This window comes from Balaenoptera borealis, assembly GCF_965194805.1.
Source record: "Balaenoptera borealis genome assembly, chromosome: 16".
Lineage (NCBI taxonomy): Eukaryota > Metazoa > Chordata > Mammalia > Artiodactyla > Balaenopteridae > Balaenoptera > Balaenoptera borealis.
In genome coordinates this window covers 48,555,491-48,573,039 of record NC_138872.1, presented here as the reverse complement: position 1 = coordinate 48,573,039, position 17,549 = coordinate 48,555,491, and the positions used below count along the sequence as shown (strand labels likewise).

Below are 17,549 nucleotides of genomic sequence, written 5' to 3'. Positions count from 1 at the left end.
CTCTCTTATAAACACTGCCAGAGTGAACACCCTTGGCTGTCTCCTTTTGGATACGAGAGTCTAGAGCAGACGCCCCAAAGTGGAATTCCAGGCTTGTAGGGTTTGTTCAGCTTGAACTTGACCTCCACAGTGGTTGTACACTTTACCTTCTCAGTGTCTCACAGGCCTGTTAACCCACGTTTTCCCCGACCCTGACCTCTTGCCAGGTCTGCAGGGCACGCGGAGGCACCTCTGCCGTGTGGTTTTGTGTTTTCCTTACTTGGGGGCACAGAGGGGGGAGTTGGGTGGTCCTGCTCCCGGGTTTCTGATTACACTGATCGAGGTCAGCTTTAATGTGAGGTCTCCAACTCTTGTGACCGTTGGAATTGCTCTTACAGACGGCAAGTTTGGTGCCTACATGCAAGTTCACATTCAGAACGATGGGCCTGTGACCATAGAACTGGAATCTCCGGCTCCTGGTGCTGCTACCTCCGACCCAAAGCAGGTAAGCCCAGAGTCAAGGGTCGGGTCTGTCCCCTGGGAGCCGGTAACATCTTTTGGCCTTGATTTAGTTCCTGGAGCACTTCTGAGTCTGAGGTGGAGAAAACGCCTCACTGTAGTAACCCGGAGTTTATTTGCCACATCCCTTCCGGAGAAAGCACCTGTTGCCCGGCGTCTCCTCTGTGCCGCGGCCTTGCCTCCTCCCGACTCCATTCCAGAGCTCAGGCCTCCTCCAGGCCGGTCCCGGGCGAGGTGTCTGGGCGCCCACAGGCCGCTGGGTGGCAGCAGAGGAGCGGCACGGCTCGCCTCGGCCGGACCCGGTTCCCGAGTGCGGAACGGTTGCGTGGAGTGGGTTTATCCCAGGTGTGGGTAGATGTGCCACCTGAGGGTCTTTGTAAATCCTTATTTTTCTAAAGCGACGTCTGACCTGGATTTGCTGCCAACTCTGTAAGCTTTCAGAAAAAATTTAATTAAAATAGAGAACGGAAATCTGTGCTAGTCCTCGTGAGCTGTGTGCTTCTCATAGGTGCTTAGCACTTCTGAAGGCTTTAATTAATGCAGCTGCTCAATGGCCTTCGAGAGGCAGGAGGGCAGGAGGAGTGAGAGCTGGGGGCGGGCAGCCCTGTTCTCCCCCCGCCCCCGCCTTCTGGGACACTGAAGTGGAAGGATGCAGGGGTGGCGGGGAGCATTATGGAAACGTAAAGCTCTGTGACCTGTTCAAAGTCATCATTTCCAAGGGGAACAGACCTTTTCTTTTATGTTACTGATTCTTTGGATTGATAGAGAAGCAGGAACACATCTGGCGCAGTAGTGCTGGGCTTGAAAGGTGATAATTGAGGTTCCTGGAATTACTGATAACATGAAAGAAAATCACAAGTGAAAAGTCCACATGAAAAATTAAACTTTTTATTTGGATGTAACTTGAGACTTACAGGCAAGTTGAAAAGAGTCAGAGTTTCCATACGCCCTTTACCCGGCATCCCCTAAATTTCCCGTCTTATGTAATCACAGTCTGCTCATCAAAATGTTGACGTTAATATTGATACGATGCTGTTGGCTACGCTACAACCTTACTTAAGTTTCACTAGTTTTCTCTAGTGTCCTTCATCTGTTTCAGGATAGTCTGGGATCCCACGTGGTGTTTACGGCCTTTCCCGGTCCTCGTGGCTCTGGTCTGCTGGTTCTGTAGAATGTTCCTCCGTTTCCTTCCCTGTGGTTACACTGAGGTTGTGCACTTGACAGGTTCATCTTTACCTGGTTTCGCAGGATACCGGCCTCTCCCGGTTTCCTCTTGCCCCTGGCTGTTCTCCCTCTGCTTTTATTTGATCACTGTTTTGTTGTTTTGATTTATTATTCTGCTTCAACTGTATTTGGAGAGAAAATTTAGTCAAGTTTTTTTCATTCTAAATATTTTTCTAGAGGTGATAGAACAATACATGAAATCTTTAGGCTCTTCAACCTTCTTGAGCAAGCACCCCCTCTTTTCTTCTTTACCGTAAAGAAAAAAACACCATTTAAACTTATTAACAGGCCATGCTAACTTGTTAACGATAAGAAAGTTAGTTTCGTTAGTTCTGAATCTTTTAGGAGCTTTCTCTTCAAATGCAGGAATTGTCCTGAGTCAATTTCAATTACTTGTTCTAGTTAATGGACTCCAGAAGCCTCAGACCCTATAAACTGCCCAGATCTCTGTCCCCGAGCTGTCAGGAGGTACCGATAGGCAGGCACAGGGGGCTCTGGGGGTGGCCTGTCTGCCTTTCCGCTCTCAGTAAGAACAGGTTTCCTCTTCGGGCTTATAGCTGATTTGTTCACTTTTGTGTTGTGTTTTAAAATACAGGTTCTTTAAACCTGAACAAATGAACAACGTGTGTGTGTGCTTTTTTTTTTCCTAATCAAAGTATAGTTGATTTGCAATGTTGTGTTAGTTTCTGCCGTATAGAAGAGTGATTCAGTTATACATATACATATATCTATTCTTTGTCATATTCTTTTCCATTATGGTTCATTATAGGATATTGAATATGGCTCCCTGCTCTACAGTAGGTCCTTTTGTGTGTGTGTGTGTGTGTGTGTGTGTGTGTGTGTGTGTGTATTTAGGCATCAGGTGTCTTTTTAGTGTGTGACAGTGTGTTGGGGGGGGAGGAAGTGCCGTGACCCGGTCCCTGCTCCGGGGACAGATTCAGGGCAGCATAAACCTGGAAGGTTCTTGACAGTGATGGGGGTGAAGGACAGTGTCTGACAACTTGGGACACATCACAGGCACACCACTTCATGCTCTGCCTTAAACCCCTCAGTGCCTTCCAGAGGCATCTGGGTTCCAACCTGAGCCACGTGCCCGGCTGCTCTGGCTCACGGCCTGCTCTGCACCAGCCCCCTCAAGACCCCCGCTTCCCCTGCCTCTGGACTCTGTCTCAGCGTTTGTCTCCTCCTCGGAGGGTATCCTCTGACCCCTCAACCCCAGTGAGCCCCCGTCAGCCACTCGTCCCATTGCTCTGAGTCTTTTTCACTGCCTGGGGCTGAGCCTGGGGTGCAGTTTGTTCTGGAGTCGTGTGTCCTGGGCCCGTGAGCTGTGTGTCTGTGAATGTCCTTCTGGCAGTGCCGTCGCCACAGAGCTGGCCTGGACTCCCAGGGGACTGGTGGTTTTGCTGACCTTTAAGGATGTGAGGTGGGGGGAGGAGGCGTTCTCAGTTGTTGTTTCCAAACTTGCACTTGAAATAGGGCTAAATTCCTGTTTTTAAGAGTCCCAGAGCTCTATTTATGGGTGATGCAACTACTGCTGGTGAAGACTGGGCTGGTAAAGGCAACTAGTTGTGTGCCCGCCTTAACCAGGTCTCTGCTCGTGTCTGGAAGTGGCGGCCCCGGCATGTTTCCCATGGCTGCATGGGCACCGTGCCCAGCGCAGTAGGGGCTGCAGCGTGGGTCCCCTGATGTTCCCGACGGAGAGAAAGTGGAAGAAGAGGGGTAGTGCTCGCTCTGAGGGACAGCCCTCCAAGAACAGGCGGTGGAAGCAGTAGCAGAGCCACCAGACGGAGGCTGTCTTCCCCGTGGCACTTTTGTGGAAGAACATGGTTCTGGCAGGAACATCCTGATTATAACGTAGAGAAGATCGGCTAGTGCGTGAGTTCTTCCGTGGGTGGCTAGATACAGGGAAATTTCAACACCCTTGCCAGTCCGCCCGAGGGGAGAAGCTTACTGTTGCTCTTGTTTTCATCTTAATTGCTTTCCCTTGGAGGGGGGAGGTTTCCTGAGTCTCATGGGGTTGGGATTGCACATGGTGAGAGCAGGTGGGGGCTTCTCCCCTCCAGGAGGGCATTTCGTAATTGGAGGGCTCTTTCCTGGGGCCCAGGGCCCACCTAGTTCACAGTGTTGCCATTAAGTATTTATATTTTCATTGATTTAGTGGGCTTGTAAACCTCACTGAATCGAAAGGCTGGAAGGAGATGAAAAAATGAACTTTCAAATACACATCCTTGAACTGGCTCATGTGTTTATTGACAGATCTCTGGGATAAGTTGACCAGTGAAGAATGGTGCCAGAGCTTTTCATTTCATGCTTCTCTGATTATCACCCTCACTTGGCCTGTAACTTTCTCTGCACTCGTCTTATCAGCAAGCACCCATCCCTTTGCCCTGAAACCTTGGGACGTCGAGATTGAGACACTGGTGGCTTCTGTAGGGTCATCTGTGGGGTCAGGAGGAAATGTGTGGGCTAGAGAGGGGGTGCAGAGGGAACGCCGGTCAGCCTCATTTACCCGTACTTTTCAGTAACACGTGCTGCAGAATGCAGAAGGTGAAGCGGAGGACAGGCCAGGACACAAGTGGCAGCCCCACCGCAGGTGCACAAAGGTGGGTCTGAGTTACCGCACAGTTCAGTATGAGGGACGGTCTGACGAGAAGCGTTCTGAATATAAGGAAGAGTTATACTGATGTCTGTACGTTTGCATTTCTTCATGGAAGAACGTTTACTTAAATGTACGTACTCCCTTTTTCGTCCTGTTTTAGGCTTGAACTCTGGTGCGAACTCCCCCGTCTCTGTTGGTGTCAGCGTGGGGTTTTGTGTGGCCTGAGCCGGGCCACAGAGTGAGCTTCTGGGTCTGGTTGCCACAGTGGCACTGGATCCTGTCCTTCACTCCAGTCGGTGGTTCATTGTGTCACGTTGATTTATTGGACAAATGATGACTGAGGGTCCTGCCTTGTTTATACTGAAGTGTTACTAAGACAAAAGTGGGAACTTAGCAAGAGCTTCATCACAGAGTTTTTGTTGCTGCTCGTGTTCATCTTTGTCACCGTGTCACCGTGGGTTTGCTGGTGACCTTGAGTCCCGGGACCTCACCTTGCACGGAAGCCTTCCCGACAGGGCAGGGCTGGCACCTGCCAGACCGCTGGGGCTGCGGGCATCACCGCTGGTTTTCTCATCCTTTCAGCGCGAACATCCACTTTCCTGCATAACCGTCTGGCCAGGGGTCGGGTATGGAGGCTGGGGGGCTTCTCTGCTCGAGCAGCCAGGGCCCCTGCTGGGTGCCATCGGTGCACGGGCGCCCTGCCCGGGGCATGTGTGTCTGGCTGGTCGGAAGGGTTGGGAGCCTCGTAGAAGTTTCCACCCAGGCTGGCTTCTTCCGAGTTGGGGAGCTGCAAGGGCTTGCTTTTGTTTTAGCATTTTAATTTGTTTTTATATAGATGGTTGTCCAAACTCAGTATATACCATAGAGTTAAAAAGAAGCCTTTCCAAGAGATACATGACTGGCTCTGCCTGGAGACCCATTGATGAATTGATCAGTCGACTCACCTTCATCTTTGCTTCTTCAATCCATAATGGGTCACCGAAATTGTGAAAACTGAAAAGAGTTTGTTTCCTGCTATTGGAATATGGCTGGTAAATTAAAAACTGCAATCTTCTCCTCTTCCACCTTCGACACATGAAACATTTCTTAATCTCCAACTAGAGAAAAACATCTGTTTTGCTTAAAATAACTCTCTCAGGGCACTAATGGGTTAGTGCATTTAAGGCTTAAGGGCTTTGTTTGTTCCTGTGTATGTGTTTTGGGCAAATTCTTAGTTATTTTAATCTTCTAATCTCATTTGGGGATGTATTAGAAAAACAAACTCCTTACGTTACTGAGTTGGCCTACTGAAGATTAACTAGCATCTTTCTTTATTCCCAAGGGAGGGAGGTAAAGTTTATCCTGCCAGGGATTATACATTGAGCACAGCAGTAATGTAATCATCCAGACTCAGGATTATAATTGGGAATTCTTAGCTTTTTAGCTAATTTATTAGGAGCTTCATAGTCCTGGGTAATTGTAGAAAAACGTTCGGACAGTCAGCGGTATTTTGTAGGAAGCCTTGTTCAAACATCTGCGTTACTAACAGAGAGAGAAGAATGATCTGGAAGTCAAAGAAATAAAAAGTGAAGCTCTTCCTATAATTTTTTTAAAAAGGACTGCTCAATAAATAAAACCCTTAACTACCCAGAGGTGTTTTGCCAACATTTGTCAGCCTGACTGACCAAGGGCTTATCTTTTTTTGAATCTGATTGCTCTTAAAGATAAGGTCAAGATGGGAGGGTGGGGTGTGAATTGGGTCAAGTGGGCTTTTAGGGGTTCATGAACCACCCTGGGCTCACCCAGGTTTTCTTTGTGTCTGTGCGCGCCAGTGCTTTTGCTGGGAGGTTCCAGGGCTTTCATCAGACCCTCCGAAGGCCCCAAGGAAGTGAAGATGCTTGGGGGGCCAGGGGCAGTTGGGTTCAAGGATTACTATTCTCTCTCCACCAGAGTCACTCAGGACCACCGACTTTAAGCCACCGAAGGTTTGTATTAAAGGGAGGAGTCTTGGACACCACCCCACCCCACCCCCCGCCCCCAGGTTTTCTGCATCCGAGTTCCTGGCGTGTCTGGACGTGGAAGGCAGAAGAGTAGCAGGTTTGTGTTTTTAACCAGTTCTTCCTGTGCCCCGCAAGGACACTGATGTAGAAGAACTGCTGGGCTGGAGGCAACTGGACAGTCGGACGTTGCCATTTTAATCTGCTCCAGGCGTTGGTCTCTTCTGCGCCACGCTCCATCCCCAGCTGAAATGTCTAAAAATACTTTACAACCTGTGTTACTGCAGCTGCCAGGAAGCAGGCTGGCTGGGCTTGATTATTGAGGTCACATATGAGGCCGTTGTCATTCATCACCGCCCCTCAGTACCCATCCCCCACCCCCCAGCGGTGATGGAAATATTCCCAGGGCACGGGGCCTTCTCAACGCAATTACAGATGTGTCAGGAAAAGCCAGTAGAGTGACAGCGGCTCAGCACGTTCGTGACGGATGACAGGCCCTCTGCTGAGCGGCACTGAGGCCTGTGCTAGTGGAATAACTTGTTTCTTAAGAGAGATGAACCCTCAGTGTGGGCGAGATTGTAGTGCTGTAGCCTCTTAGAGTTTTTAGTTGAAAAGCAATTTATAGTTGTCTTGGTTTTTCGGGTACCAGACATGGAATGCCTTACTCACTGGTCGGCTTATTGATTGGACTAGAATAAAAACCCGGGACGATCAGCACCTCAGTCTTTGCTTGGAGAATTGCAGTTTAATGAGATGCATGATGTCGAGGCCTCATGGGCAGTTGAGTAATCACTTTTGTTTAAACACACGTGGGACATTGTTAAACGTTCATCTTTTATGGTGCATTACTTGTTGGGTTTATGGTAAAGGCTTTTGGAATTGAGCTGTAGGACTCGTTTCCTGCAGGTTATTTACTGTTTCTTGAATATTGTGTTTCTGTTCATCCCCCTGAAATGAATTCCCTCGCTCTTTACCTGTTGCTGTCTTCCCCATCTTTAAGGTCTGTTTCAGACAGTGCTTCATCCAAGGCGCTCACCTCAGTGCCATCCAGGCAAGGCCTTCCTGCCTTTGAGCCCTCAGTGCGTGGTGTGGTCCACGGACTGAATACCAGCCATGTTTCTCCTTTGTTAGTTTGTTTGTTCATTTCTCCATCTATCCTTCCACCCTTGTGTCCATCCATCTGTCCACTCCCCTACCTACCACCCACTCATCTGCCCACCCAGCAGGTACTCACAGGGTGCGCGCTGCTGCTGGCCTGGCATCGCGAACAGCGCTGGGCAAAGTTGTGCCCTCATGGTGCTTGCATTCTAGTGGGAAACATACACAAGAAAGTATAATTTAAAACTGTAATATTATAAAGAAATCAAAGCTGGGAGAAGTGTAGAGAGGGCTGCTGGGAGGGGCCACCTCCAGCACAGGAGCTGGGGGTGCGGATGCTGAGCTGGGGGGGCCGCCACGTGGAGATGGGGAGGAGTGTGCTGGACGGAGGGGCTGGCGGGTGCAGAGCCCCGGGAGTGGTAGGGGGAGGTCGGGGGTGCAGGGAGAGAGTGGACGCGAAGGCAGAGCCATGACCCCGGCCTCACGGCCAGGGTGAGTAGTGTGGGTTTTACTGGCAGCAAGCTGGAGGGTTACTAGAGGGTTACGTGTGTGTGTGTGTGTGTGTGTGTGTGTGTGTGTGTGTTCACAGAGCTGGCTGAGACTGGATTGTAGAGCTGGCCGGGGCAGAGGTGGGGGGGCACTTAGGAGGTCCTGCAGCTGGTGGCCAAGAGCTGTGGACAGGATCTGGACGCCCCTGGAGGGTCTCGGCCGCCCTGGCGCTCTGCCACCCCCAGCGGAGCTTCCCTAGAAAAGACTCGTGTTGGAAATCTTTTATCCCGTGGTGTGAACGTCAGGACACTCTGCAAAGTCCAGCCCCCACCGGTCACTACAGGAAGGGCCCTATTCCTGCCTTCCATGCAGGACGGTGAGGGGATTCCGAGCTTCTTTGAGTTTCTAGGTTAAGATCAGACATTTCGACATCAAGGGGTGTGACACTTGCCCTGGTCCTGAGTGACCCGGGGCACAAGCTGGACGCTAAACCAGAACCTCTTTTTGATGTGGTTCAAAAAGAGCAGATTTTAGGCATTCAGTTCCCTGTCTTCAGGTCAGCGTGATGCTTCACTATGGCCCAGCTTTCCCCTTAATGCAAAAAACTTTAATTATAAGAAGAAATTGTGAAAAGCCCAAGAATCAACATTTATATTGAATTTGATTTATATGTACCATTTTAGCTTATATTGTCAGGGCAGTTTCTAAGAGTTCAGAGCTTGTCAGAGAAAAGAAAGGGTTTATTTTTGGAAGAGTGTGTCTCCCGGTGTTCACTGCTCTTAGGAATTATGGGGAGTAATTGTCAGGAGGGCGCAGCAGCTCCAGGGCTGGAGGAGGTGGTCCAGCCCGGATACCGGGTACCCCTCGCTGGTGACGGATCCAGAATCTCACAGCGGCTGCTTTTGCCTGCCTTGTTCCCCAGCCTTCGTTATTTTTGTCAATATGAAACGCAGAAGAATAGCTCTTCCATGAAGATTCTTCACAGAAAATGTATTCCTTTGACGACTTTCCGTAAAATGTGAAGTCAGTTTCTTTTTCCATTTTTAACTGTGAAAGTGCAGCCTGCAGCTTCCGTTTCTGTGGGACAGGAAGAGCTAATTTGTGGCCTTGTTTGCATTTCCACCCCTCCTGCCCCATGGGGTCGCGGTGTCCACGGGGGGGCTGAGCCAGGGTCTGTCAGGGAGGCAAGGCTCTTTGACAGCTCGGAGGGCAGAGGCCGCTGTTAACTGTCGGTGTCGTTGCTGGCTCATGAAACCTTGGGGAATAAGGACAGTTTCTATAAGATTTCATTTCAAAATCCAGACTTCATCTGGCCTTATGCCCTGTGGATTCCTTTTTTTTTTTTTTCATTTTATGTTGTCCCTTTGCCCCCTTCATTTTCTACAGGGAAGAGTCTCTTATTGTCATTTAAAAAATTTCGTGCCAGCAGTGTATTGACTGGAAAGTACCAGGTTAGAAATGTGATCATTATTATTTTTAAAAATTTTTATTTATTTTTTATTTTTGGCTGCGTTGGGTCTTCGTTGCTGTGTGCAGGCTTTCTCTAGTTGTGGCGAGCGGGGGCTACTCTTCATTGTGGTGCACGGGCTTCTCATTGCGGTGGCTTCTCTTGTTCAGTAGTTGTGGCGCGCGGGCTTCAGTAGTTGTGGCTTGCGGGCTCTAGAGCGCAGGCTCAGTAGTTGTGACGCATGGGCTTAGTTGCTCCACGGCCTGTGGGATCTTCCCACACCAGGGCTTGAACCCGTGTCCCCTGCATTAGCAGGCAGATTCTTAACCACTGAGCCACCAGGGAAGCCCAGAAATGTTATTTTTTTTTATTAGTAAGTTTTTATAGTATTCCTGGGTAGAAAGATATTTTTTTGGAAACAGTTCTTTTCTTGTCTTCTGTTTTTCTCATGAGCCCATAAAATAACATCTTTATTATCATTTTTTGTTATATATAATATATAAAATCAATATCTTTTAAAAAATTAGACGTTTAACCAGAAGTTTAAGATACTTTAACGTTGCTTTTGACTATAATCTTTCATTCCCAGAGGTAACACCATTAATAAGCTCCATATGTTTTCTTCTAGACTTAATAAAAATATGTTTACGCACATTTTACACATACTCATAGAAAATACATGGTATCTGTTGGTGTGTGTATGTCATATGGTTTTTTAAAAAATTATAGTAAAATATACATAAAACTTACCATTTTAATCATTTTACCATTTTTGGGTGTACAGTTCATTGCCATTAAGAACATTAACATTGTTTTGCTGTCGTCACCTCCATCCATCTCCAGGACTTTTTCATCTTCCTAAACTATCCTCTACTGATTAAACACTAACTCCCCATTCTCCCCTGCCCCCGGCCCCTGGTAACCAGTATTCTACTTTCTGTCTCTGATTTTTACTACTAGAGACCCACCATAAGTAGAATTGTGCAATATTTGTCTTTGTGCCTGGCTTATTTCACTTAGCATAATGTATTCAGAGTTCATCTATGTTGTTGCACTTATCATAATTTCATTCCTTTTTAAGGCTGAATAATATTGCATTGTATGTATAGACCACATTTTGTTTATTCATTTGTCTGTTGATGGACATTTGGGTTATTTCCACTTTTGGCTATTGTGAATAGTGCTGCTATGAACATGGGTGTACAAATACGTGTTTGAGACCCTGCTTTCAATTTTTTTTTGGTATATACTTAGAAATGGGATTGCTGGATCATATTCATAATTCTTTGTTTAATTTTTTGAGGATTTGCCCTATCATTTTCCACAGTGGCTGCACCATTTAATATTCCCACCAACAGTGCCCAAGGGTTCCAATTCCTCCACATCCTCCCTAACACTTGTTATTTCCTGTTTTTTTTTTTTTTAAATAATAGTCACCCTAATGGGTATGAGGTGATATCTCATTGTGGTTTTGATTTGCATTTTCCTAATGCCCAGGGATGTTGAGCATCTTTTCATGTGCTTAATAACTATTTGTGTGTCTTGTTTGGGGAAATATCTACTCAAGTGCTTTGCCCGTTTTTGAATTGGGCTGTTTTTTTGTTGAGTTGTAGGAGTTTTTTTTTTTTAATCTATTCTAGATATTAACCCTTTATCAGGTATATGGTTTGAAAATATTTTCTCCCATTCTGTGAGTTGCCTTTTCACTCTTAATAGTATCCTTTGATGCACAAAAGTTTTACATTTTGATGAAGTGCAATTTATTTTTTCTTTTGTGGACAGTGCTGTTGGTATCATATCCAAGGAATTGTTGCCAAATCCAATGTCATGAAGGTTTCCTCCTATATTTTCTTGTAAGAGATTTATAATTTAGCCTTTCATGTTTATTTTCACTTAATTTTTATATATGGTGTAAAGTGAATGTCGTAAGGTTTTAGTTGCAGGCAAGTTGGAAGAACAGTACCAGTGACTTTCCTTGAGCCACATGAGAGTAAGTTGCTGACCTGATACCCCATCACCCCTGAACATGTTAGTCTATATTTCCTGAAAGCAAAGACATTCTCTTATAGAACCACCAAACATCCATTAAAATCAGAAAAACTAGGGAATTTCCTGGTGGTCCAGTGGTTAAGACTCCACATTTCTATTGCAGGGGGCACGGGTTTGATCCCTGGTTGGGGAACTGAGACCCCATGAGCTGCGTGGTGTGGCCGAAAAAAAAATCAGAAAAACTATCATTGGCATTTTAGTACCATCCAGTCCTCAGACCCCATTCATGTTTTAGCGGTTATCCCAATAGCTGGTCTTTTGCAGTTGTTCAGAATCATGTTGCATTCAATTGTCATACGTCTTTAGTTTCCTTCATTCTACGTTAGTTCCTTGGTCTCTCATTGGCTTTCATAACCTTGACTCTTTGGAAGAGTACGGGTCAGTTATTTTGAAAATGTCTCTCAATTTGGGTTTCCTTAGGATTACATTCAGGATGGATGTGTGTACATACATGCACATGTATGTACATGTGTGTACATGTGTGTGTGCATGCATGTGTGTGTGCACATGCCCTTGACCTCCATGGTATTGTTGGTATTGTTCTACATTTACTGTCCTGAAACAGGCTGCTTTTCCCACCAGCAATGTTGTTTGTGTTGTTACGTCTACAGCTAGTTCATTCATTTTAACTGCAAGACAGGATTCTGTCATGTGAATACACTGCCTTTGATTAGCTGTTCTCCTTTTGATGGACTTAGGGGTTGTTGGCAGTTTTTTGCTGTTACTAACAATGATGCAAAAATCATCCTTGGGGCTTCCCTGGTGGCGCGGTGGTTGGGAATCTGCCTGCTAATGCAGGGGACACGGATTCGAGCCCTGGTCTCGGAAGATCCCACATGCCGCGGAGCAGCTAGGCCCGTGAGCCACAACTACTGAGCCTGCGCTTCTGAAGCCTGTGCTCCGCAACAAGAGAGGCCGCGATAGTGAGAGGCCCGCGCACCGTGATGAAGAGTGGCCCCCGCTTGCCGCAACTAGAGAAAGCCCTTGCGGAGAAACGAAGACCCAACACAGCCATAAATAAATAAATAAATAAACTCCAATCTCTTAAAAAAAAAAAAAATCATCCTTGTTTACATTTCTTTTGTGGATGTAGATTTTCGAGGCAACAGACTTTTATTATTATTTTTTAAATTTGAAATATTTCAAACATGCTGAACGTATGGAGAGTAATATAACAACACTCAACTTTAGCCAATGTGAATGTTGGGTCTAGAATCTTTAAGTTGGTAAAGTTGTCATCCCAGTCAGTAAATGGGAGTTTTACTGACACTTGCTCAACGTTACTGTCTCACTGAGTGAGAATTATTGTTAATGATGAAATTGCCTCAAAAGTGTGTAGCTTTAGGGACTTCCCTGGCGGTCCAGTGGTTAAGACTCCGAGCTTCCAATGCAGGGGGTGCGGGTTCCATCCCTGGTTGGGGAACTAAGATCCCACATGCCGTGCAGTGCGGCCGAAAAAAAAAAAGTGTGTAGCTTTATTAAGAGAGAGGTATTTTGGGAAAACCAGTCAGATTTAAAAAGCAGAAAATGTGGGCCTACCACCCAGATGTGAACTGGGAATAAACTACCACATAGGTGTAGCCAACTTTCCTTTTAGTCTTCCTTCATGTCTCTCTTAATAGAATTTAATGAAACAAGACAGGAGGAGGAATCACCGAAGGTTAAGGATAATGGACCTGAAAGACTTGCTTGGCCCCTGGGGAGACTCACCTCTCAGCTGGGTCTGTTCCTTGGCTCTGGCGTCAGGTGACGTGAAAAGTGCCTTCAGGAGTTCATTCCGAGCCTGCTTCAGGCCCCAGCATAGACCTGTGATAAATCAGCTCTGTGCTCACATGTGACGTTTGGCAAATCAAGGGAAGGAGAGGGAAGGAATCAGGTCAGAGCCCAGCTGGCTTCACAAGCCACGGGAAACAGAATTCTCCGAAGATAAATAAGTCCATAAATTAAGGGCTTAGAGAGACGCGGCAGTGACAGGCAGCCTCTTGAGTTTTGTTGAGGCGTCTCGTTTTTCACCTGTGGAAATGGAAACGCGCTGTCTCCTGATCCCCACCCACACCTGCAGGGAGAGCTCTGCGGGCCACCGTGGACTGCAGAGTCCGTGACTGTTTACAGCCTCGGCCGGAAGCAAGCGTGTGGCCGGCTGTGTCTTCCCACCAGGAGTAGAAAAGCGTGATCCACTCAAACACCAGCTCCTACAAGTTTAGGAGAGAGACTTGGTCTCAGTACCTAGAAGTGAAGTCTCTGTGTTCTGTCGGTGGGTGTTTCCTGGGTTTTGCTTTTAATGCTGAATAACATTCCTCCTGGCCTGTCTATTAATAGTGGAGTAAAGGGAACCACGGAGGTTTCTTAACATTTAAACTGCTTTGGACTCCTGTTCCTGGCTGAAGTTGTGTTTGGTGGGAATGTGGCTTTCACTTTTTAAGTCCTGATACCTGGATTGTGGGTAGAAAAAGGAGAAAAAGGCTCACATCCTGAAAGACAGTGGCAGCAATAGTAACCACAACCAGGAAGCTCATCTGGGGCTCCCGGGGATTCATCGTCCGTGTGTTTGAAGTTCTGTGTCAGCATTTTAGCATACAGCAGAGTGGACATCACGTGTTTCAGTCATCACATGAGGATTCCGGTGTGGATAGTAATCCTGAGGGTTTTTCCTGCATCCTTTCTAGGGATGCAGAGTATTCGGCCTTTGAAGTGATGCCGTCTGGGATCTCAGGCTGCTGCTGCGGGTCTGTAGGCCGGGAAGTGCCAGTGTAATGGGTACCTACTCACATTTGTCCCCAAGGCCCTGAAAGAGACCAGGGTGGAAGTGAGCCCTCTCTGGACAAGGGTGAGAGCGGAGTGGCCACGTCAGACCTTCACCCTAAACACTATCGCCTGCTTTCTGCATTCAAAGCAAGTTCTGGTTCAGTGGGAATCGTGGCCTCTCCAGGCTGTCAGCACCCCGCTTCCTCAGTCCTGGACCTGACACGCTCACCTGACACCTGCTCCCTGACACCGTGTGCTCCAGGATGCTGTGTGTGGATGGGGCGGCAGACACACGTCGTGTGCACATCTGCTCTGCTCACGCGCATGCTCCCTCGTCCCACTGGACTCTGCTGCAAAACACAGGAGTCGAAGATAAAATGATTAAGAATTTCACGATGGCAGTGGCAGAGCAGTGGACCAAGTGCAGGTCCTCTGAGCACGAGACCCCGTGTGCCTGCTGTGATCACACGCCCGTGAAGTCAGCCCTGCGCCCGCTGTCATATTACAGTCTGCTCCTCTTCTTCCTCCCTCCAGCACCCATGCTCCCAGCCCCCACCCTGATCACCCAGCATCGTACTGCAGCCTACCCCTGACCCCAGCCTGCTATGTACTTCCAGGGCCTCCTACCCGCCCCACTTCTTGCTCTTTTTTTAAGATTTATCACCTTCTAAAATATTATAACTGTAACTTTCGGTTACCTAAAAAAATTATGGTTTATTTCCCCTGCTAGAATATAAGTTCCCAAAGGGCAGGGATCTTCCACCGAATAAGGGAAGGCAGTTCAGAATTGAATATTTGATATTTACTGTGTAAGAATATGACATGTTATAAAGTAGGCATTACACATTAAGGGCAGAGGAGGGATTTCACAATAAGCAGTAATTGGGCAACTGGTTGGCAATTGTGGAAAAATTAATCATTTTACATCCTTACTTTTTTTTTTTTTAGACAGTTCTTTTATTTATTTATTTATTTGGCTGTGTTGGGTCTTCGTTTCTGTGCGAGGGCTTTCTCTAGTTGCGGCAAGTGGGGGCCACTCTTCATCGCGGTGCGCAGGCCTCTAACTGTCGCGGCCTCTCTTGTTGCGGAGCACAGGCTCAGTAGCTGTGGCTCACGGGCTCAGCTGCTCCGCGGCATGTGAGATCTTCCCAGACCAGGGCTCGAACCCGTGTCCCCTGCATTGGCAGGCAGACTCTCAACCACTGCACCACCAGGGAAGCCCAACATCCTTACTTTTTACTATACCTTAAAATAAATTCCAGTGGAATTAAAGAGATAAATGTAATTTAAAAAACATCTCACTGAGTGTACTGGCCTTCCTAAGTATAAAATGTATTACAACGTTACAGTTAATAAAAACAGATGGTGCTGGCTGAGCAAGAAACCTATCACCAAGGAGATGAGAGGCCTGAAAGGGAGACCAATTGTCTATGAGAAGTTTGGTTTGTAATAAAGATAGCGTGCACGAGGTGGGTTTTCATCAAAGGTGTTATGACAACTGGCTGGTTCGTTTTAAAAATTGAACGCAGTAGCGATCTATGAACTTGTGTGAAAAACATAGCAGCTCTGTTATTGTATGAAGCAAGCACATCTCCAAAGAATACATGTAGTGTGATTCCATTTATATAAAAGCAAAGACTATCTGTTGGTATGTAGTTCATTTATCTGCCTCCCACTCTCAGGGACCTGCCATCTCTCATACATTCTGGTAAAGAGAGGATTTATCTTTTTAAAAAAATTGAGATATAATTGTCACATGACATTATATTAGTTTCAGATGTACAACATAATGACTCAATATTTGTATATATTGTGAAATGATCACAAGTCCAGTTAACATCCATCTCCATATATAGTTACACATTTCTTTTTTCTTGTGATAAGAACTCTTAAGATGTGTTCTCTTAGCAACGTTCAACTATGCAGTACAGTATTAATAACTATAGTCACCATGGTGTACATTACATCCCAGGACTTATTTATTTTATTACCGAAAATGTGTACCTTTTCACCCCTTTTATCCACTCTGCCCATCCCCCACCCCACGTTTCTGGCAGCCGCCAGTCTGTAAAGAGAGGATTTATCTTAAACCTTTCAAGACTGGTCCCCTTGAGAGTCTCTGCATCTTCTGGCCCTCCCTGCGGGGCTCCGCCGACTGTATTCCTGGTTAGGTTGGAACTCCTGGGTCCTCGTATACGGTGAGCCCTAGGCAGCCTGCCCCACCTGAGACAGGTCAGTGTGATGTTTCTGGGGGGTGATCTGAGCATCAGAGCTTCTCAAAGCTCCCCAGGAGAAGCCAACATGCAGCTAATGCTGAAAACCACTGTTCTTGTTGGATCTGGTAAGAAATCCTCCTTCTGAGGCATCACAAGATCGAGACCAAGAGCCACTCCAAAGAGTTAGGGCATGGGGCTCAGCGGATTCTTACAGTTATACAGAGACAGATGTGCATCTGCGGTACTTCTGACCAGCCCACTTATTAAAAGGTGAAGAATGCCCTCCGGGGTTGTCTGTCCAGAGGATGGAGATGGGGCCTTTAACTACTGGTGCCCAACCCTGTTGGCTTTCCAGGCAGGCCAGCAGGTTCCCGTGACTTCTGAGAAGGCCCCGGGCCAAAAAGACCCTCAGTGCTTGCTTGAGGGGGGGAGTCCTGGCTGTCAGCTGAGCTGGAACTTGCGTGGTACCATCAGCAGCTGTGGCCAAGGGGACGGCGTGTGGGCACTCAGAGTGATTCTGTGTTCAAGTCGTTGCATATCCTTATATGCATATATAAGGATATATATATCCCCATATCCCCATCCTTAACATTAAGTGCACTTCTAGGCATTTTGGGGGATTCTCATTAAATGTTACCTGGAAAATAATAGTTGTAAGAGTGAAATATTCTTTAAAGCGGTGAGGGAAAAGTCTCATTTCTGTTTTATGTTTTCAGTCTGGTAGAGGAGCTCCTAGGAAGAATAAGTCAATCAGATCCTTAGGCAGTGCTTTTTCTTTCTGGTTCCTGCTTGGCTCCTGTTTGGGAACCAGCGGGCTGAGCCTGGAGGGGCCCATCCAGCCTTTGGACCAAGCCAGGTGCAGCCTGGAGGCCTCGGCAGGTGGTGAGGGGTGAGGAGACCCTTCTGGGGATGCATGCAGTGACTTCCTGGGCCCAGCTTTGTGAAATGTGTCGCTGTGTGGGTACCTCATCTTGGGTGTAGTCTTGAAGGACATGAGGTCAAGGATGCCAGGTAGAGGGCCCCTCACAGGGTCAACCTTCCCAGCCCCCTCGGGCACCTGGGTCTCTTTGGGGAGTGCACTGGCCCCTTCAGCTGTGGGCACCCCCAGACGGGAGGGACAGTGGCACCGGGGTTGGAGGACAGGTGCTCGGAGCAGGTGTTGGCTGACTTGCTTTAGAAATGTAATTTTTTTAAACTTTTCATTTTAT

General features: G+C 47.2%; 1 protein-coding gene across 2 annotated transcripts in view; it reads left to right on the top strand.

Moving 5' to 3' along the window:
• Nucleotides 1–17,549, top strand: part of DTD1 (D-aminoacyl-tRNA deacylase 1) — a 110,413-nt gene that overhangs the window by 28,142 nt on the left and 64,722 nt on the right. For both annotated transcript variants that reach the window (XM_082359589.1, XM_082359587.1), the window contains exon 4: nucleotides 378–484. In XM_082359589.1, the coding sequence (XP_082215715.1) occupies nucleotides 378–484 (107 nt within the window). The remainder of the gene's footprint in view (nucleotides 1–377; nucleotides 485–17,549) is intronic.